The sequence below is a fragment of the Agaricus bisporus genome (genome assembly GCF_000300575.1).
Source record: "Agaricus bisporus var. bisporus H97 unplaced genomic scaffold AGABI2scaffold_12, whole genome shotgun sequence".
NCBI lineage: Eukaryota > Fungi > Basidiomycota > Agaricomycetes > Agaricales > Agaricaceae > Agaricus > Agaricus bisporus.
Genome location: NW_006267347.1, coordinates 564,924 through 585,164, shown reverse-complemented (window position 1 = coordinate 585,164; position 20,241 = coordinate 564,924). Strand labels below are relative to the sequence as shown.

General features: G+C 46.0%; 6 protein-coding genes across 6 annotated transcripts; 1 reads left to right on the top strand and 5 right to left on the bottom strand.

The window, feature by feature from the left end:
- Window positions 1–889: 889 nt before the first annotated feature.
- AGABI2DRAFT_77707 (hypothetical protein) lies at window positions 890–5,159 on the bottom strand (the record flags this gene model as incomplete). The annotated part of the gene is made up of 36 exons (XM_006456079.1): window positions 890–1,022; window positions 1,075–1,135; window positions 1,194–1,335; window positions 1,435–1,532; window positions 1,581–1,582; window positions 1,632–1,681; window positions 1,733–1,778; window positions 1,828–1,857; window positions 1,909–1,926; window positions 1,985–2,034; window positions 2,097–2,126; window positions 2,180–2,189; window positions 2,243–2,276; window positions 2,333–2,377; window positions 2,533–2,585; window positions 2,649–2,712; window positions 2,773–2,823; window positions 2,911–2,940; window positions 3,003–3,101; window positions 3,162–3,176; window positions 3,230–3,276; window positions 3,327–3,446; window positions 3,501–3,532; window positions 3,586–3,608; window positions 3,661–3,705; window positions 3,756–3,769; window positions 3,825–3,893; window positions 3,946–3,965; window positions 4,016–4,042; window positions 4,101–4,113; window positions 4,167–4,200; window positions 4,249–4,383; window positions 4,436–4,628; window positions 4,688–4,801; window positions 4,857–5,032; window positions 5,087–5,159. Coding segments are annotated over 36 exons (2,196 nt in total), but the record flags the coding sequence as incomplete, so codon positions are not given.
- A 3,859-nt stretch (window positions 5,160–9,018) lies between these two features.
- Window positions 9,019–11,343, bottom strand: AGABI2DRAFT_146070 (hypothetical protein; the record flags this gene model as incomplete). Its single annotated transcript, XM_006456078.1, has 6 exons — window positions 9,019–9,309; window positions 9,378–9,739; window positions 9,782–9,801; window positions 9,858–9,883; window positions 9,942–11,200; window positions 11,259–11,343. The coding sequence occupies 6 exons, from the start codon at window positions 11,341–11,343 to the stop codon at window positions 9,019–9,021; spliced, it is 2,043 nt and encodes a 680-aa protein (XP_006456141.1).
- A 979-nt stretch (window positions 11,344–12,322) lies between these two features.
- Window positions 12,323–14,815, bottom strand: AGABI2DRAFT_180885 (hypothetical protein). The gene is made up of 4 exons (XM_006456077.1): window positions 14,699–14,815; window positions 13,222–14,637; window positions 12,812–13,164; window positions 12,323–12,743 (listed from the first exon to the last, which is right to left on the bottom strand). Exons 1-4 carry the CDS (start codon window positions 14,781–14,783, stop codon window positions 12,450–12,452), a joined length of 2,148 nt encoding a protein of 715 aa, XP_006456140.1. The 5' UTR covers window positions 14,784–14,815; the 3' UTR covers window positions 12,323–12,449.
- Window positions 14,816–15,900: 1,085 nt separating this feature from the next.
- AGABI2DRAFT_77155 (hypothetical protein) lies at window positions 15,901–16,518 on the bottom strand (the record flags this gene model as incomplete). The annotated part of the gene is made up of 1 exon (XM_006456076.1): window positions 15,901–16,518. The coding sequence occupies one exon, from the start codon at window positions 16,516–16,518 to the stop codon at window positions 15,901–15,903; it is 618 nt and encodes a 205-aa protein (XP_006456139.1).
- Window positions 16,519–16,607: 89 nt separating this feature from the next.
- On the bottom strand, window positions 16,608–17,474 carry AGABI2DRAFT_195373 (hypothetical protein). Its single transcript, XM_006456075.1, has 2 exons — window positions 17,429–17,474; window positions 16,608–17,378 (listed from the first exon to the last, which is right to left on the bottom strand). The coding sequence occupies exon 2, from the start codon at window positions 17,360–17,362 to the stop codon at window positions 16,769–16,771; it is 594 nt and encodes a 197-aa protein (XP_006456138.1). The 5' UTR covers window positions 17,363–17,378; window positions 17,429–17,474; the 3' UTR covers window positions 16,608–16,768.
- A 272-nt stretch (window positions 17,475–17,746) lies between these two features.
- AGABI2DRAFT_188186 (hypothetical protein) lies at window positions 17,747–19,770 on the top strand (the record flags this gene model as incomplete). The annotated part of the gene is made up of 7 exons (XM_006456074.1): window positions 17,747–17,889; window positions 17,941–18,449; window positions 18,502–18,671; window positions 18,727–18,925; window positions 18,980–19,276; window positions 19,344–19,542; window positions 19,608–19,770. Exons 1-7 carry the CDS (start codon window positions 17,837–17,839, stop codon window positions 19,768–19,770), a joined length of 1,590 nt encoding a protein of 529 aa, XP_006456137.1. The 5' UTR covers window positions 17,747–17,836.
- Between the last annotated feature and the right edge of the window lie 471 nt (window positions 19,771–20,241).

The following is a 20,241-nucleotide window of genomic DNA, read 5'->3' as shown; positions in this document are numbered from 1 at the left end:
CGATGACGACAAAGCCGAAGAAGATCGCGATATTTACAATGCCCGCAATAGGCGCCATACCGATTTCAAAAACTCTAGTCTCTTAAAACGTCTTGCATGGCCTATTTCACTAACACACGCCGCTTATACCAATTGGCGATCTGACCGACCAAAGAGAAGAAAGACAACAACAAGACGTACATCTCCACAACGACTGGAGACAGATAATGTACACGAAGGAAGAAACTTCATCCAATCTATCCTTCCAACGTATTTCACCAGAAGTCATAGGAATGGAGGCCCAATGACAGAGGCTCAGAGATGTGTCGAAGATTACCGCAGTCAACATTCAGGATCAAAGCATAAATCCTCCGGGTCGAATACATCGCTCCCCAGATCTATTCTCAGAGGAAGCGAGAGAGCTAGCGTGACAGTGTCACCTGTTGAGACTGAAGAGAGTCGCTAGATGATATTTCTCCAATGGAGTCTTCCTATATGTATTGATACGATTTACGACAGATATGTTCTACTTGCATGATGCTTTATATACCTTGTGACTCTTGTTTCTATTATACCGCTTAACTCATGTGGCTCAAACGACAGATAAGAGTCGAAACACGACATCCGAGTATACAAATCAGATACACTTGATAAATAACAGTTTAAATGACCTCTACTCCAAGTAACCTTGAGAAAAAATTACCCAGGAGGGATGTGGGGAGATTGGAAAGACCACTAGCGCGTTATACATACAAAAGAAAAAAAGATAAATGCCTGTAGATAAGTCCATCTCGTAACGTAAATAAAAGAGCGTCGCTGCATGAGTCAGTCATCAGCAGTTCATCACCACTTCGTGGGCCTGTCAATCGAATGATTAATCAAAGTGACAGTATGAAAATTTCGAACCACTCTACCCAAATGTCCCGTTATTCAAGTTCACAAGGGAATTAGCAAGCCAGTCGCTCGTATTCTTGTGAACTGCGTTACCCCACCATCTTTGTATCGAGGTTTCGCCAATCCTGCCTTGCATCGGATACTGAAGGCTACACTCCGCCCGTAAGCAAAAAGTCGAATGCAAACCAAACTTCAACAAACCAAAAATACACCAGGATAACTCCAATAGCGGTCCCGGCATCCAAAGCTGCGGATAGTACATCTTCACAAATGCATGAGCACAATCGACACACACCACAACAGTTTGCTTCTCGACTTACAGTTATACTTTGCCCAATAGGGAAAATGTCGCCGTCTAACGATATACTGGAATATGAATCCAACAATGGCCCATGGGACATAGTTGACGGCTGCCGCAGGGGGTATCTGATTAACACCAGAGAAAATTAAACTGAAAGTAATCTGCATTAAACCGAGCCAATTCGAAGCCGTCGATCAATACGTACGGAAAACTAGTGGAGGTTCTGTCAGTGTCGATTAGGGTGGATCGGAGGGGTTTACATACTTGAGGTATCTTAGAATGGTATTGGGGTATCTTCTTGTAATAATCCATAAGATGACAGGACATGCAGCACCGATGAGGAAGAAAAAAGATAATGCTAAAGTCTGATTAGCGCGGTCCCGTGTAAGTGCTGTGCTACGCTTACGGCTACGAAAAAAATCAGTCTTCTGTCTGCTCAGAGTCATTGAGCACTTACTAGTATAATTGTGAAGGGGAAAACAGCAAGCGAGGGCCAATGACACCCCACTAAAGAAGCCATTAGTGATAATTCTCGAAACACGAGAATAAGCAACGCACGATGATGGAAGCAGTTCCAAACACATGTGTAGATGCGCATGTAAAGCTGAGATCCCAATCAGTGTCTAACTGTCATGCAAGTTGTAAATGCGTACTTGTCTTTCTGATCAGGCTCGCAAAGGTCGCTGAATAATTCCATGAGTTCCTAATTTTCGAGTAGACCCACTAGCACGCACATGATATTCGAGAACATCCTGTATGTAGCACTTAAGCTTTTACTTGCATTATAGATTATAAGAAAGCAAAGCTTACCAGGATTGAACTCCTAATTGCACAGTCCCAGCAACAACCGTCGAAACAACCTTGAAACATAATACCAATTAGCAAAAAACGTGTGACAGCCCAGGTTTACTAAGCGAGTTACCTGCGACCAGAACATTGCTCTTGGGGGGATCTGAAGCAACTCGTTAAGCGAATCTTGCATGCTGTCCATTACGCGACACTGACCTTCATGTAACTATACAGAAGATCAATCACCGTTCAAACCTGCGTCAATAACACATTACTCACTGTCCCAGTTTGAAACCCGCAGTGAATTGCATCGCTGGGCCAAAAAGTGAGCAGAGCGTCGAGAGGAGATGACTGAAGATCCTATCTCACCTTGAGACATGGTAATGTACCCGTAGGTCTGGTTGTCATTCAGAACTAAAATTCGGCAAACAGCAGACAATGGCTTACTTTGAAGCTACAAAGGTCATGTTCAGATACGAACATAAATCAGGTTCAAAACGAGCACAGCACTCACAGCATCATTGCGTTAGGTTTTCCTGCCATATGTCAGTAAAATTGATCGTCAGCACGTGAAGTAGGCAAACCTGGCAGCATATATCCAACGATCAATTCAGTGACAACGCTGTTACAGTACGATTTTGTAAGCAAAGTATCCTTAGTGGTAGCGACAATAGCAGGGACCCACTTCAAACCAACTTGACGATTCGTCACGGCTTGAATCATTCCGATGGGAACCACGTACACGAGCGCTAAGAAAGAAAAAGAGAAAATATGTACAGCCTTGTCGACCACGATAAAGCGAAACTCACCTATTAGCAATGCTATAACGAGTGCCCAAATCGTCATTTCGGTAGACCAAACTTGAATGCAAATACAAGCAAAAGCAAAAGTTACAGCTGAGCCATTATCAGCGAAAAGCACAGATAAGAAATACGGTAGTAACACACAAAAAATACAAATATAATACCACTCCGGCACTGAGGGGAAAAAAAGCAAATAATAAGAACACGAGATTGAGCCGGGGAGAGCTCAGACAAACCTGGAGGGTATCGAGACATAAGTCGAGCATGAATATCAGGTTGTTCTTGTAGAGAGCGATTGAATTGAAGACGTATGGGTTTCCAGAAATGGATCAGGGCTGGAAGAAATATATATTTCAGTGAGTCAAATTGGATCATAATAAAACAGTAGGGCTTACCATGTGTAATCGTAGCTGTGACAAGTAACCGGTTAACGCTAAGTTGTAAAGCAAGGAAACCTTCTCACCGGTGATGGCGAGAAATGAGAGACCATAAGACATGACAAACGAAGTACTAAGTCTCGTTCAGTCTAACTTCCAGAAAAGGATTGCTTCAAAACATACGGAAGATATAAAGGGCTATAAGCTTTATAAGCGTCAAAGTTGAGCGTTGAGTCGGCATTAAGGACACGAGAGACGTCATAAGGTGCCCCAGTGTTGTCATATGGTTTCGCAGAAAGGATGCTATGTAATTCAGTTCATGAGTTCGCAGGGACAACAGGAACGTCAGAAACATACGGCATGTATTGGCTATGCCAGACGTTGGTATACTGAATCAGAGAGTCAATGATACGGTTATATGTTTCGGTTACAGTGTCCTCACGTAGAGTATTGGCGTCAAGAACCCTGCAGAAGGGTCGTCAATTCAGCAGCTACTTCTTTTGGACATGTCACTTACAAAAGAAAAAGACGAAGCCAATCATCACGTTGGCTTCTGCCCACCCTGTAAACCATGCGTTAAAAGAGGCAGGTGAATATACTATCTTAGCTCACAAGGTGTTGCAAGACTATAAGCATGTCCATTTAGACTGTTCAATTGAATCAAATCTGGGAAATACTCACGGACTACCCGTAAAGGCTATCTGGTTCCAATCGAAAGTCAGAAGCGAGAAGCCAAGTCCACTTTTGTACCTGAAAACTCATATATATATACAAGCTAGGTAAGGGAGCAAAAAGAGCTTACCCAAATATCTGATTGATTTTCTAGTATCGAAATAAGCAAAATTCTTATCTCGATAACCATAAAGACATACGACATTTCTTGGCGCAATCCAGCAAACCTGGTATATCAATGATGAATGTAGTGCCGTTTCCCGCAATGTAAGATTATGGGCGTACCCAAGTGAAAAAGCTGCAAAGTAGGATGTTTGAGGATTGAAACAAAGACATATTTGTGATGCTTACCTTAAGGCTTCAAAGAGATACCCAGGGATGATATCTGATATACAAAGTTAGCTCATGAGAGCTCTCGACAAATGCCACGTACACCACACGACAGCCGCGACGAATGCATAAGTGAAATATCGCTCTCGCGACAGGCCTTCGTGACGGCCGACGCCCGCGTAACTCTGAGAGTGAAGTGTATTGAACAAGGCACACGCCACTAATGTATTCGGCCAGACTTGATGCTAATCAGTTACCATAATTTTAGGTAGGGGAAATCAGCGACTTACTCATCGAAGGCGGTGAGACCAAAAACCGTCTCGTGATTCCTCCGATGGAAAACCCGATCAGCTGTGTCGACATGACCAACATCCAATTGTACGCAAATGACCAGATCTGTTTATAGTATACTCTTTGAACGGCGATTATGTCGTTGGCGTAAGCGGCCTGAGCGCCCACGCTAGCCATAATGGTCACAAGCACCTAGTGCGGAGGCGATAATCAAAACCGCGAAGGAATAGTTCGCATGAAGAGAGATTTACATGTTCTTTGATGGTAAAAGGGCCAGGGTTAATCTCTAAACCAAAGATTGTTCTGTTAGGGATAACCCGCACCCACCCCCTACCAACAGGAAACACAAGGAGTTGGGCGACCAGCTGCAGACGCTAGTCAGCAATTTAAGTCGTGAAAAGATGCATTTCTACTGCTCACGCTACCAATGACAACTGAAGGATATCGGAAGTAGAAAAACTGGTTCATTCCTGGTAGGACAATTGCCCAGAAGATACCAAGGACCCAAGCACGCAACGTTCCAACTGGCATTGACGGGTCATCGAAATTGGCGACTGCAGACCGCACCTCGGGATAGGGCGAATCTTCTTCCTCGGCTGACCATAATGAGAACCGCTTATTGCAAGTATATGCACCGAAATAGAGCGTACCAAATGCCTCTGATTTCTCATCATAGTTAGGGTCAAACGTCGAAGAAAAGGCGCTTGCACGGTCCGAAATCGAATAAAGGTCAGTTTGAGAAACAGTTCGTATATCACTGTCTGTTGAAGGATGTAGCTCAAACGGGTCAGCCAATAAGTCAAAATCGGCTCACCATTGGAGTTCCCTTCTTCCACGTCCTTGTTCTTGTCCACGACGTCCACATCCAACTCCCGAACCGTGGCTGTTGATGGCCGATTGTTGTCCTCAAAAAATGTAGATGGCAAGGCAATCATTTCATCACCACCTCCACTGCGAAATCGAAGGTGTGTATGCGGAGTCTCCTCCGCGACGTCTCTGATCGCGATGGATGATATGTTGCCAGCGTAGTGTTCTGTTTATAGCGAAAGAGGTGTAACGTCAACAAAGTAGGGTGGGAGAGAAGAGAGGCCAACCAGGGGAATGCGTCGAGCTAAGGTCAGCTATAGGGGCGAGATAGAGCTGAAGAATGATGAATGTGTGCGCAAATGTGTGGTCGACGGTGGGGAAAGGGGCGGGGGGACGGGGCAGATAGAGAGCAGGAGAGAACGGGATTGGCGCATTTACACCGAAGAGTAGGTCGACTTGGAAGCTGCCAGGCACATCAATCTCCTTCCACGCCGGATCACGTGTCTGCCAACGTCACGATCTCGTCTGTCCAAGATCCTCGCTCACTCGATCGCACGATCGCAGACTACGCTACACAAACTCGCGACACTAATAACCAGCCTCCCAGCAGCCTCCTGTTCTACCCCTCCCTCTTCGCGTTTGGAGCTGGTATCGCAGTCGCTCACCCAAGTTCGCAGATATTTATATCTTCATTCAGTGGGAGAATTATCCCCAAGTTGGTTTGGCGGTGCTACGGTGGGTTCCGCCACCTCAGATGCGCATCTCGCAACCATCCAGAAACATCTTGCCAGCTCATGTGAAAATCTTCTGGAAACCTTACGCAAACATTACCCGATACGAGTAAGAAGCTAGATAACGACTCTGGGCCCTCTTGAGATAGGTTCTCTTAATCTTTGCTTGCACATATTTAGTTTATCTTCAAGATACGGATCAAGTTGACTATCACTGGTTTCCTGATTTACTTTAAACCAATATGATATACCACAAAATTGAGAATCAATGGGAAGGCCATTTTATCCATACATAGAATTCTGATTCTGATGCGAGTTTAATTTACTATCGTCAGTCCATGGATTGGAGGATAGCATAAGACTTGTTACGAATATTCATTTCCTGGGGCTGCGCGTCGGCCCTTCCTTTGTTTCTATTCCAATTTTAAGAATCATGAACATCCTCCGCTATGCGTCCGACCTATTGCGCCATCCTGAGCTCAATATTTCCCACCCTCTGAATCTGGGATTTTGTTAATCGAGAAAATTCTCTGCACCGTCGTATCAGCCAACGTTCTCGTTCTGAATTTGGGACAAAAATAAAACGATAACAGCACACAGATATACCCCCTGCCTCGGTGATAGAAGAACTTGGACTTGATAGAAGACAGAACAACCCAAATCAGTGTTTTTTTGTAAAATGTGACAAGAAGAGTCAGAATAATACGGCATCCTCATTTGCAACAATATTTAATTGTTGATTGAGCGTAGCAGTGGTAGGTACATACATAATTAGGAATTTAAGAATTCACCTTTCACCTCGTCCAATCTTAGACCAACATAGAACAAAAACCAGTCTGACAGATTGTGGTGTTGACAACTTCTGTTATGATGGCCGTGTTACCTCCCCGAGAAGACCGAACGGCTGTTTTTACGCGTTATTGATATGAAATCTCATAAGGCTACTATACTTATCAACCCTGCTTTCAAAAGTTCACATGTCTTCGAAGGCTTTGGTCGGTGATGCATGAAGATAAAAACGAAATCACTCTACTCGCATACCAACATCTTTCAACGAGAAGAATGATTAGTCGCTCCTCGAAATAGTGATTTCTGTTACAATGGATGTCCATGAACTCGCGACAATTCACGATTTGATCAGGCATATCAAATCGCGTCCCTTGGTCAATTCGGTAAATAATTTCCGATTACCCGAACACTTATCCAGTCGCGAGAAGCATCACGTTCTTTTCCTAACGTTTATCCACAATAATTAGGAAATTCGGCCGGAAGAGTTCAATCAAAACATTCTCACATCGGGCAAAACAACAACGGCTTTCCCACCCGAGTTCCTGATGAGCAGGAATAGTCAATATGCAAGCATAATGAAGTCCGATAAAATCGAACAACTCAAGTTATGCCAGCATCATTGGAGAAGTCAAAGTTTCAAGTGGTATCCATGAATTGTCAGGTGGATAGAACACAATGACGGCAACTTATCTTTAGAATTGGCTTCGATTCCCAAGTGCTCCCTGTGTCTTCTACTTTCCTTCCTATTATATATGACACTGAGCAACTAACACATCCTGACATATGAGAATGGCGAAGGCATACATTCAAGTCCACGGCGGGTGAATTACTGAACGAGATGTAAAAGATGGAGGAACAGTCCAGTATCTGTTAAAGCGAAAGAATTGGGAAATGAACTTCGTCTGATCGCAGGCAGATTCCCGAATAGGTAGGCACTTGCATCATCTTCTCATGTCCAAATCCTTGTTTTAATAAGTCGCAGCTGCAGGTATCCAGGGAGGCGTGGAGAATATACGAGTGCCCCAACTGGGTCTTCTTACAAACACAATACCAAGCGCCACAGGTATCGTCCCCGAAGTCCTTAAACCTTAAACTCAAGCTTCCCTAAAGAACTGAGAGCAGGAACAAACTCGTCTGTTAAATCGATAGGATACTCGCCGCCAGTATTTATGTGCCAAAACAAGTGATGATCCTTGACTCAACTTTTTGAACTTTATGTGAAGCTATCGATAGAGCGGATAGAACTGTGTTCCCGCCAGTTAACAGCCAACAAGACCTCGTTATAGTAATTGGTTTCCTCGAAAAGGAATGTCGACCAACCACTCGATCGAGTCGATCGTTTAATAGCTTCAAGGTCTCAGACACGGTCATCCAAGCCCACCGCGCCTAAGTAAACGATTGAGAGCGGCTTGGGTTTCGACCACACAGGTGAGCCTCCTTCCCACCCATTCCTCCGCTCATGAGCTTGGTTTCATTTCCTCCTCTTTTCGCCCACTGGTACACTTCCTTATATTCCCCTGCTTTCCTCCTGAATACTGACATAGACCTTTCCAATATCATTCTCCATCCTCTATCCACTCTCGGCCCTCTTTTTTTCGCTGGAACTCTTTGGAATCGACATCAGACCGGGATTGATGAACAGACGACAGGTCTACCACCGCCCACAAACCGCAACAAGCCGCAGAACCACCCACAACCTCTCACGTCCACCTTTTGACACAGCAGCATCCCACCAAAGACCGCCCCTAGGAAGCTCTAGTTTCGCCAACCTGTTGGACGGTATGGGTCCAGAAGGACGCTGGGAAGACTCGAGAAGAACTGGCGAGCCTAAAGTTGTGGCAACAGGTAGCGAGTCGTGCATTTCTCGTACCGCACTTTTTATTCCCTTGTTCCAGAAATGGATACGATGGGGACTACTGAATGTTGTGGAGCGGGAGGGCAATTGCTGTGACAGGTTACTCTCCCGGGGGGTGGAATCGAAGGAGGAACTCTACGAGGGGTAGGGATCTGGACGCAGATTAGGCGCATCTGCGAGGTTGTGCATGTGCAGTGTTCGCGATGGCGTGTGGTGTCGCCGGGACGAAGAAGCTGCAAAGGAGATTTGGTCTTGTGCTTGTTCTTAAGAAAGATCGCGGTGGATGTGGGGCAACTAGACACAGACTCTGCAGATAGTTCCATTGCATGTAATTGGCGTTTTGTCGACGCGAGTGGTCTCCTCGTCGTTGATATGCTGCCGTATCACGGTCCTCAAACGTCTAATCCAGTGGGCGCTCGTGATTCAAGAAGAAGTCCAAGAGGTTGTCTTTTTCTCTCCGATGTATCTTTCTTGCCTCTGTAAGGTCGCACGTCTCATATTCGAAATAATACTCATATTTGAGGTTTATTTCCCAGTACCAAAAGTGGGATTTGGTTCCGTGCCCAAATGTATACAACCCAGAATAATGCTCATCTTTGGATGGACGCGGTGAGAAATAAGTCTTGCATTTTGAGAGAGAAGTTGGGTAATATGGTTGAATGAGGTTCAATTTCGTGCGATGCTCGATTCTCTAGATGTTCAGATCAATGAGGACAGGGAAACATATACGATTTCATGCCTAATGAAAATTGAACTCACCTGTCTGAACATTTTCAAGTCGAATTCATCGAATACGAGGGGCGGAATGTATCGAAAAATACTTCCACGGATCACCCTCATCATACTATAAGCACCAAAGGCATACGAGCTGACCAAGAGTCCCGATAAAAGTCTAGACCGGTTGATTATTGCTGTACGATGATCAATTTCCAAGATCTTTTTTGTCAACGTTAAATCTAAGTTGCCGGTGTTAAGCAGCGAAAATAGTGATGCAACAATGCGATTGAAAACTCTGGCTTTGAGGTAGGAATTTGCAAGCTCGCTAGTAAGATCGGGAAAGGGCCAAGCAAGCGAAGCGGCAGAATTAGGAACATCTTGGGCTAGTTCCAGGCCTGGAAAATCTGCATGAGGACATGCAATACGTGTGTCATGGCGAAGCTCACCAGTGCCTCGAACCACGAAACTATGCGAAAAATCATGATGCCTCCCGTGATAATGATTAAACAACTTTGAGTGAACCTCCGGAGTGTTGACACAGAAGGTCCCTGATCGGGAAGGATCACACAGAAAGTCACAAAAAGATTTATGATAAAATGAGACTACCCCGCCTGCTCTGAGGCCTGTCTCTTGAAGGAGTTGTATGGTTTCGGAACCTGCAACTTCAAAGGGGCGAGTGGTATCTACGGAGCTCCCAAGGGTAGGCAGTGGAGGTTTAACGTCATGGTAACACAAGACAGCACGGACATGGCTGCACAAGCTCCTGAACTCCACTTCAGAGAGCCCTAGGCAATTTCCTTCCTCTATCGCACTCCAAAGGCCCTTGTATCCGTCAAGAAGCATATCCGCGAACAGGAGCTGCACAGATGGAAGTACTCCGCTGGGAACACGCTGCATGATAAGAGTGTACAACACATCTATCTCGGTGAAAATGGTTGCTGTGTTTGAGACAGTACTACGCTCAGAGATGATGTTGAGAACGATTTGCAGTGGCTCTTCCAAACGTAAAGATCGGGAACTTTCGACAAATCGAAGGACAGTGGCTGCATAGATGAATAGACCCGCCGACGCTTCCACTACTTTCCTAATACCCTTGTCCGTGGGCCACGGTAAAGGCATCGAGATATTACGACGCCGGACAATATTGTCAAACCCACCCCTCAGGTAACTCTCGATCTCTCCATCGACGGTTCGAGAAACTTGAAGAACAGCTGTGCGACAAATAGAATAAACGCTGGCCTCGGAGAACATGGCTTCAATGTGTGGCTCAGGGCGGCTGAAGAAGGCCCAGCGAAAGGGAGTAGTACGGTTATGCGAAGACTCCGCGATGATCTTGATGAGTTCGCACTGCGCATCCACGTTTTCGCACTCGTCCAACCCGTCAATTATTATCGCCCTCCTCTCCACTGGCTTTCCTCTCGCTTGCAGCTCTCTCAGAGGATCCACAATGAGCGAGTTGAACTGTGACGACATATTCTTCGTGATGAGTGTCTTGTCATGAGAGACCACTCGGTCAAGGATTTCGTGGTAATCTGGGAGCTCCGTGGAGAGTTGGTAGGCCACCGATGTGAATAGGCGAGCGTGCGGCCGGTCATATCCACCGGCACCTCCAAAGAAGAATGCTGCACCAAGCTGACCCGATTCTTTCAGCCGTTCACTACTTGTCTGGGCAACTGCTGACTTTCCGACGCCAGCTGGACCCTTAACCCAATGTAAGGGAAAAGTTGGGTCGTCCGAAGTGGCCCACTGGATGATATCTTCGATATATTGTGTACGCGTTCCAGGAAAGCATGATGGTGCAGGATGACGGGCCTCGGAGTCATATGCAGCCTCTGGAATGGAAGCTTCGCGCAAAATGTCGATTCCTTCAGCACGATATCGATGGTCAATACGTCATAGTGAATGCTTGAGTACTGTACTTACCACTTTGGCCATGAACAACTTGACCGATGTCCATAAAAGTACCGTTGTGAACGACAAAGTTACTTGCTTTATCAAACATGGGCATTTTAGTATAATTGAGAGGCAGTTTGTTCTTTGACAACAAGGGATGATAGTTGTCAAACTGAGTGCGGGACTGGAGAGGACGAGAGTGGGCCGTTATTCTGACATAAACATGTATATGCTCACCATCATTAGGCTTCTCCAATTAGACTTTAAACAGGTGATTGCCCACGAAGTTATTTATAACTGACGAACTGAAAAACCGCAGTCATCCGCACTCGATACCATTACAGCTGATTCGACGCTAAAGGTACCTTATGTAGCTAATTTCCTGTTTGATGACCTTAGCAGAAGTACAGGTTTTCGGTTGGCCCAAAATTAGCACCAAAAGACTCTGTTTCGACAAAAGCCCAATATCCGAAGGAGAATTGGCTCTATTTGTGTAATTGCATCTTTCGGCTTGACCTTCTCGAAGTATTCAACAAGACTAGCCCGAAGTCTGAGAGGCGGTCTCCCACGTTGTTATAATATATGTACCCAGACCAACACGCCTAGATATAAATCTTGTGGGACGAGTAAACGACTTGGAATGCTTTGACCTTCGACAACAATGGCGAGCCTTCTTCCTTCCTTCCTCCTTCCTTCCTCATTTCTTCTTCAGTCATTGGCAGTCATTAGCATTGACGTACAGACGACAAAACCACGATTCCATCAGCACCTGCTAGACGTCGCGCCAAAGTGTCGAACCACTAGCCGCCCCTCACGTTCATCTTCCTACAAAGCAGCATACCACCAAAGATCACCTATAGGAAGCTTTGGGTCTACCATCGTGTTGTACGGTGTCGGCCCAGAAGGAATCAGGGATTGCTCGAGAAGCACCGGCGAGTCTGAATTACATAGTGCCAACGCGTAGTCCTCGCTCTTGACAGCGAGCGAGTTGTGCACCTCCACATGCGCAATCCCTACTCTCTGTTCCAGAATTGAATACGATGGAGACTGCTGGATATTGTGGATTGGGATGGTCTGGGCCCCCCTTTCCCTCTCGTTATAGATTTCTCCCGTGAGTTGGTGTTATTCATTTTTGCAGGGTGAAAGAATTTGAATATGTAGTTGACTTCGAAATCGCCCTCGCCGTTGATATATTACAACATCACGCCCCTCCAGCGACCTCTAATCCAGATGTGGGCGTTCGCCCTTCAAGAAGAAGTCCAAGAGATTATCTTTTTCTTTTCGATGTATCCTGCTTGCCTCCGAAAGGTCGCATGTCTCAAACTCGAAAAAACACCTGGCTTTGAGATTGATCTCCCAGTACCAAAAGAATGATTTCGTTCCTTGCCCAAGAATATACAATCCGGAATTAGATCCATCGCTGGATGGACGCCGCATGAAATAAGACTTGCATTTTGAGAGAGAGGTGAGGTAATATGGTCGAATGAGGTTTAGTTTGGCGCGATGCTTGACTCTCTGGATGATCCGGTCAGTGAGGATATGGCAACGTATATGGCTTCATGCCTCACGAAAATCAAACTCACCTGTTTGAACAATTTCAAATCAAAGTCATCAAATACCACGGTTGGCACATATCGGAAAATAGTTCCGCGAACGACCCTTAACATACCATAAGTACCATAAACATAAGAGCTGGACAAAGGTTCCGAAAGAAGTCTAGACCGGTTGACTATTGCTGTACGATGGTCAACTTCCAAAATCTTTTTTGCCAGCTTCGGTTCCAAGTTATTGGTATTGAGCAACGAAAATAGTGATGTGAAGATGTGATTGAAAACGAAGGCTTTGAGATGGGAATTCGCGAGCTCGTTGGAGGGACCAGGATAGGGCCAAACAAGCGACGCAGCAGAACTAGGAACGCCAGGGGCTAGTTCTAGGTCTGGAAAACGTTTAATTCATCACAATTTGTAAAAGTGCATTACACGTTGAAGCTCACCAGTGCCGCGAATTACGAAACTGCGTGAATAGTCATGATGACTCTGGTGATGATGATTGAACAACTTTGCGTGCATCTCTGGAGTAGTGACACAGAAGGCGCCCGATCGAGAAGGATCACATAGGAAGTCCCGGAAAGATCTGTGATAAAATGACACGAGCCCTCCTGCCTTCCGGCCTTTCTCTTCCAGGAGACGTTTGATTTCATAATCTGCAACTTCGAAGGGGCGGGTGACATTGAAGGAATTGCCAAAGGCAGGCAGTGGTGTAATGTCATGATAACACACGACAGCTCGGACATGGTTGCACAAGCTCCTGAACTCCACTTCAGAGAATCCTAGGCAATTTCCTTCCTCCATCGCACTCCAAAGACCAGCGTATCCATGAAGAAGCATATTCGAGAAAAGAAGCAGCACAGATGGAAGTACTCCGCTGGGAACACGCTGCATGATAAGAGTGTACAACACATCTATATCGGCGAAAAGGGTTGGTGTACCCGAGATAGTATGACGTTCAGAGATGATATTGAGAACAGTTTCCAGCGGCTCTTCCAAACGCAAAGACCGAGAATTTTCGACAAATCGAAGGACAGTGGCTGCGTAGATGAACAGACCCGCCGACGCTTCCACTACTTTTCTGATATCCTTGTCCGTCGGCCATGGTGAAGGCATCGATATATTACGACGCCGGACAATATTGTCGAACCCACCCCTCAGGTAACTCTCGATCTCTCCATCGACGGTTCGAGAAATTTGAAGAACAGCTGTGCGACAAATAGAAGAAACGCTGGCCTCGGAGAACATGGCTTCAATGTGTGGCTCGGGACGGCTGAAGAAGGCCCAGCGAAAGGGAGTAGCACGGTTATGCGAAGACTCCGCAATGATCTTGATGAGTTCGCACTGCGCATCCACATTCTCGCACTCATCCAACCCGTCAATTATTATCGCCCTCCTCTCCACTTGCTTGCCTCTCGCTTGCAGCTCTCTCAGAGGATTTACAATGAGCGAGTTGAACTGTGACGACATATTCTTCGCGATGAGTGTCCTGTCATGAGAGACCACTCGGTCAATGATTTCATGGTAATCTGGGAGCTCCGTGGAGAGTTGGTAGGCTACCGATGTGAATAGGCGAGTGTGCGGCCGGTCATATCCACCAGCGCCACCAAAGAAGAATGCCGCACCAAGCTGACCCGACTCTTTGAGTCGTTCGCTACTTGTCTGGGCAACCGCCGACTTCCCGACCCCAGCTGGACCCTTAACCCAATGTATGGGAAAAGTTGCGTCATCCGAAGTGGCCCACTGGATGATGTCTTCGATATACTGTGTACGCGTTCCAGGAAAGCATGATGGTGCAGGGTGACGTGCCTCGGAGTCATATGCAGCCTCTGGAATGGAAGCTTCGCGCAAAATGTCGATTCCTTCAGCATGATATCGATGGTCACTGATGCGTCATAGTGAATGCTTGAGGACTGTACTTACCTCTTTGGCCATGAACAACTTGACCGATGTCCATAAAAGTACCGTTGTGGACGATGACGTTACTTGCTCTATCAAACATGGGCATATTGAAAAAATCAGAAAATTAATGGTTCGTTGACAATGAGAGATGTGGTTCAAACAGAAGTGGGCCTAAGGTGGACTGCCATTCTGACATAATGCCCATAATGCCCACCATCATTCTCTTCGCCGTGGCGCAAAAGATAGCACATATAACCGTTTGAAAAGAGAGAGGTCTGACTCTATTTGTGTAAACGTATTGAGGTATTTCAGCGAGGGGTCTTCAAAGTTCAAAACATTCAACAAGACCGTATATAGCAATTGATTTTCTTGAAAGGGAATATCAACTACCACTCGATTGTTTAATGACCTCGATGTCTCTGGCGCCGTCTGCCCATCGTCAAACATACTCAAACCAACACGACTAGATGTAAACCATGCGAGGGGTGTAGACAAATTGAGAGCACCTTGATCTTCGACAACAATATTGAGCCTTCTGCATTCCTCCATCTCTTCCTCCTTCGTTCACTGACGCAATCTCCTCATTACTTTTGTCTTCCGCTAGTCAATATCGCCCAACGATACACTTCCTTCTTCTCTATTTGTCCTTGGTACACCGACATGGGCGAACTGACGGCAGATCCACCACGATTCTGACACCGACAGCAAAACCCAGAAGGACGCAGGGACAACTCGAAAGACTCGACGAGCCTGTAGTCTTGCCGACGCGAATCGGAACGGAGGAAGTTGCAAAGGAGATTCGGTTCTATGTAACTGTGGATGCGGGGTAGGTAGACAGACACAAGTTGTTGTGTATCTGCGCGTAGTCGGTATTTCTGTAGTTGGCTAACGTTTGCTTTCGCCTCCTTCACCTTCGACTTTCTCTCGCCATGCTTTTATCCAGGGATTTTTAACGCAGTCGCAGGATTTGTCAGTGCGATAGCTCCGTTGCATATATTGTTGATTGGTTTATCGAAACCGAGTGGTCTGTTGTAACCATATGAGCCTTGGTCGACGCGAGTAAGTATTCTGGGGATGTGTAACAAGCTTTTCAAGTAGGTGTCGCCATAGATGATATTTCCAAAAAATCAGAGCTCCGAAACACTTTCACGAAGGCTTAAGAGAGACAACCATCTCAATCAAAATTCTTACAAGAAAAGTAGGAAGAACTCACACAAAAATGTTCACGGACCCAAAACCTCCTCCAAATAACCTTGCACAATCAAATGTTCAATATCCGCTCTCCTCACCATAAACCTCTGACCCTTCCTAAAATCAATCGCCCCCAACTCCGTCTGAATCACACCACAATCCCTCACAACCCTCACCGACACATGTAACTCCTTCGGCGGCACAGTAATAGTAGCCATAATATCCAACTCATTCGAAAATTCTCCACGAAAATCCATAGCCGACGAATGATAACTTCTCAAATAATCCACTTCATGTGGACTCAATTTACTTCTCATATCAGGATCTCCCAAAATATGAGGTAATGCACCACCGACATTCCAATAAAGATCTCTTAATCGATCAAGACGATGAGAGTGATAAGCGAGTAAACATCGTTTGTTTCGTAAGATGGCTGTTTGTAAAAGGATAACTGCAGGTGGAGGTGTTCCGTCATCAGGTGTTTTAGAGATTTGAGCAAGAAGTGATTTTTCGAGGTCGCGTTGTTCGCGGATGATGGAACGGACGAGGGAGTCGTTGTATTTGAGTAAAGTGTCTGTTTGTGTGGATCTACGGGATTCTAAGAGAAGTTGGGTGCTGAGTTCGCCGTATTGTCGGACATCGGTGGCCATTTGTCGAAAGGGAAGTTTTTCAATTTTTTGTGATCGAGATCATGATCACCCACGATCACGGAACGGGGATAACGTTACATCTACAAACTACACATTTTTTTTTCTAGAACAATTGTGTATGTATGCAATAGGCTTGGCTATCGTAAGTTAATGAACTAGAACTGATATGAATAATGTAAACGACGACTGAAGCGCAGTGGTATATTGGGCAAGGGGGGAATAAGTCACAAGTCAACTCGAGGTGCCGCCGCTAGGGGCTGAAGGGAAAGTCGATGACGCGCGTCTCCGGCGGACCATCTCTATCATGAACTTCTTTTGCCAGTTTCAAAATCTTCTCCTTGAAGATTTCCATCTTCGGTTTATTGTTATACTGCCAGTCATTCGTGATACGATCGTCGAGGAATTCCAACACTTCAAGCGTCTCGAAAACATTGTACACCCACTCCCATTCCTGCCAGCCGTCGTCTACGGCATCTACGATGTAATTTTGGCTGAGAGTTTGGATTTGGTGGAAGAGGGCGTCGTAGGATTTGGTGATTTGGACGGGAAGTCGGATGAAGGCGCGGATGGATTCCATGGGATCGTCAAGGAACTCATTGTCGGGGGAGACGGTGGAGTTGTCGTCGTGGTGAATACCAAAGATCTGGTGTCCCTGGACTGGGGCAGTTGCAGATAGGGAAGGAATGAGTCTCCAGCTGAGTCGTTCCGGTGGCCATTCGCCCACGGAGGCATCGGTATCGGTCATGAAGTCATAGAGACCGAGATAGATGTAGGATGGCAAGTTCTGTGGGGGAGAAGGAGCAGTGTTCTCGGAGTCATCGGGAACGATCGTCGCGTAGGCCATGGAGCACAGCTCTGGTCTGGGTGGGGAGGCTTGGTAGGAGGAAGAGAAGGGGAGGAGCGGCCTTACCTGGTAACGGAGGATCAAAATAGGGGAGAGTGACAGTGAAGATGACCATCGTCCATCTTTTTGTATCAGAGAGCACGCGGGAGGCACGAGCATGTTGCCGTTTTTGAAGTCACAGTCTCATCGATAACTGCAGAATAGACTTTTCTCGGAGGCCCGCTAATTAACTTGAATTTCATCATCGCAACACCTGCATACGTCACTGCTTACGACTCCCGGAATCCATCACGCGGTACATGCGTGGCTTTATGCTCTGCACTGACATCTTGTGAATACTTGCCATGAATGACGACGATGAACAAAGCAAGTGACCTGCTCCACGTTGCCACTCCAATCCTCTGCCGAGTTGTGCCTTTCCGGCAACTGTGGACGGGATTACCCAAATTAGAAACACAATTGATCTAAACCGTCATGTCTCTAGAGACCCAGAACATAGAACAGGCGACCACCGCAATTACTTCCGAGTAAGTTCCATCCGCAAATGCGACGATCACCTTTCCGAGTCGGTATTACAGCGCACCAGACAGCAAAACCCGCAGGTATGATCGTCAACTTCGGCTCTGGGCCGCCACCGGTCAAGCTGCTCTCGAATCCGCGCATATTCTCGTTGCATCGTCCGCCGCAACCTGTACTAGCATTCTCAAAAACCTCGTTCTTCCCGGTATAGGCGCTTTCACCATCCTCGATGACGCGATCGTCACTCCAGCAGATGCAGGAAACAATTTCTTTTTGGAGGGTCCTCATAGTATAGGCAAATCGAGAGCACAAGAGGCTGTCCGATTGCTCGGCGAACTCAATGATGGGGTCCGGGGCTATGCCGATACTAGGTCCGTTGAAGACTTACTCGCTGCTGGGAAGAGTGAACTCTTCAAGTATACTCTCGTTATCGCGCACAATCTTCCCCAATCACAGCTCGAGACATTGTCACAGCTTCTTTGGGAGGATGAAGATGCTCCTCCATTGGTTGTCGTTCGGTCCGCGGGGTTCCTTGCAGAGTTTTTCATACAGCAACATGAGCATACGGGTCAGTTTTTTTAATTGCATGTTTAAGACGCATGGACTGACATCATATATAGTCATTGAATCCCATTCGGATGACCGTCCGTCATTGCGGATCGACAAGCCCTTCCCTGCACTTCTACAATATGCTCAATCCCTCGACTTGGAAGCCCTTGACCCGACTGAACATGGTCACGTTCCTTATGTATATATCCTCATCAAAGCAATGGAGAAATGGAATCAGGAAGTACGTGTTCCTCCTCAGTCTATACAAGTTGTATTCGTAATCAGATTTCTCTCAGCATGATGGTATACCTCCCCGAGGGACAGTGGAGCGAAATGCCTATAAAGATTCCGTTCTTCAAATGAAACACAAATCGGACGAGGAAAACTTTGATGAGGCAGCAAGTCAAGCGTATCGCTCCTTCCTCGAAACCAAAGTTCCAAGCGAAATAGCCCAACTATTCGACGATCCCAAATTACAGACTTTAGATGCCATGTGTAAGCTTTTTTTTACTTTTTCCACAGATGTCGCGACTCATATCTTATTCCAAGCCCCGCCGTTCTTCCACCTCGTCGCTGCTCTCAAAAAGTTCGCTGCGCAACCACCCTACACATTGCCTTTGACGAGCATGCTACCGGACATGAAAGCCAGCACCGAAGCATACATCACTCTTCAAAAATTGTATAAAGAACAAGCCGAACAAGAAAAGGCTATATTCAAGAGTTTCATCTCACCCAACGTCAAGATCGACGATGATATGATCGATACGTTTGTTAGAAATGCACATGCGATAAGAGTCATTCGTACTTCATCGTGGAATTCTATTGATAGGGATTCTGCTAAACTTGGTAAGCAACATTTTTTAATATGTAATCATTGAATTTGAAAGGTTTGAACGTCTACGACGACGAATAGAGAATGCTTTGGCTTCTTCTCCGAAAGCGCTTGCTATACATCTGGCTCTTTCAGCAGCTTCTTCTTTAGCTTCTAAATCCCCTTCTCCTCCTGGTGAAATCCCATCTTATACAGTCGAAGACATCTCGCAGGAAGCACGTTCACTATTACCATCAGGAGTGTCTCTCCCAACAGAATTCGAAGACATGGCCGGAGAAATGTACGTTTTTCCCCGGGGTTTTTTTATTACCTTATCCTAAATGTGTGTATTATGACATGATGTAGTGCGCGAACGCCAAACTCGGATCTACCGAATACTGCAGCGCTTATTGGAGGACTTGTAGCTCAAGAAACGATTAAAATGATTACGAAGCAGTATATACCGATTTCGGATGTGTGTACGGTGGATTTGGTGGAAGCTTCGACAGAGATACTTGGAAGGACATAAATCTTTTTTTTTTTCGGTTTTGTATAGTATGTAAGAGGGGGTGACATGCGTCTTTAATAGTCGCGTTTTCTTTTTGGGAGTTTGCCTCGTGTGGGTGCATGTGTTCGTGTAGTCGTTATTATACATAAGTAATATCGGGATTGTTGTCAGTGGTAAATGAACATTTGGAGCCCTCGAGAGGTCGTGCTGGTCGTCTGAGCCTTATATAGATTAGGGATGTACAGCAGCTCATCTTGCTGAAAGGTCCGATATTTTCGCTTCTACTGATAGTCCGAATGCCCAACGCCACCGGGCTTTTTTATATAAGCTTGCCTATGTTTGAGAAGTGGCAAAAGTGGAAACCACAACCACATGGATTATGGGAGGCTGATTGGGGCGAGAAACCAGCTCGGTACAGCTTTTTGGTTAGCGGCGCTACAGGGTTTCCTCGTTTCATTGATTGCAAGAGAAGTCCGCATATACATATAGCAC

Coding starts and splice junctions, on each gene's coding strand:
- AGABI2DRAFT_180885 (XM_006456077.1), bottom strand. CDS start 14,783: ATGCCCATGTTTGATAGAGCAAGTAACGTCATCGTCCACAACGGTACT. Junction 14,638..14,698: donor AGTTGTTCATGGCCAAAGAG/GTAAGTACAGTC, acceptor ATCATGCTGAAG/GAATCGACATTTTGCGCGAA. Junction 12,744..12,811: donor ATTTGAAATTGTTCAAACAG/GTGAGTTTGATT, acceptor CGGATCATCCAG/AGAGTCAAGCATCGCGCCAA.
- AGABI2DRAFT_195373 (XM_006456075.1), bottom strand. CDS start 17,362: ATGGCCTACGCGACGATCGTTCCCGATGACTCCGAGAACACTGCTCCT.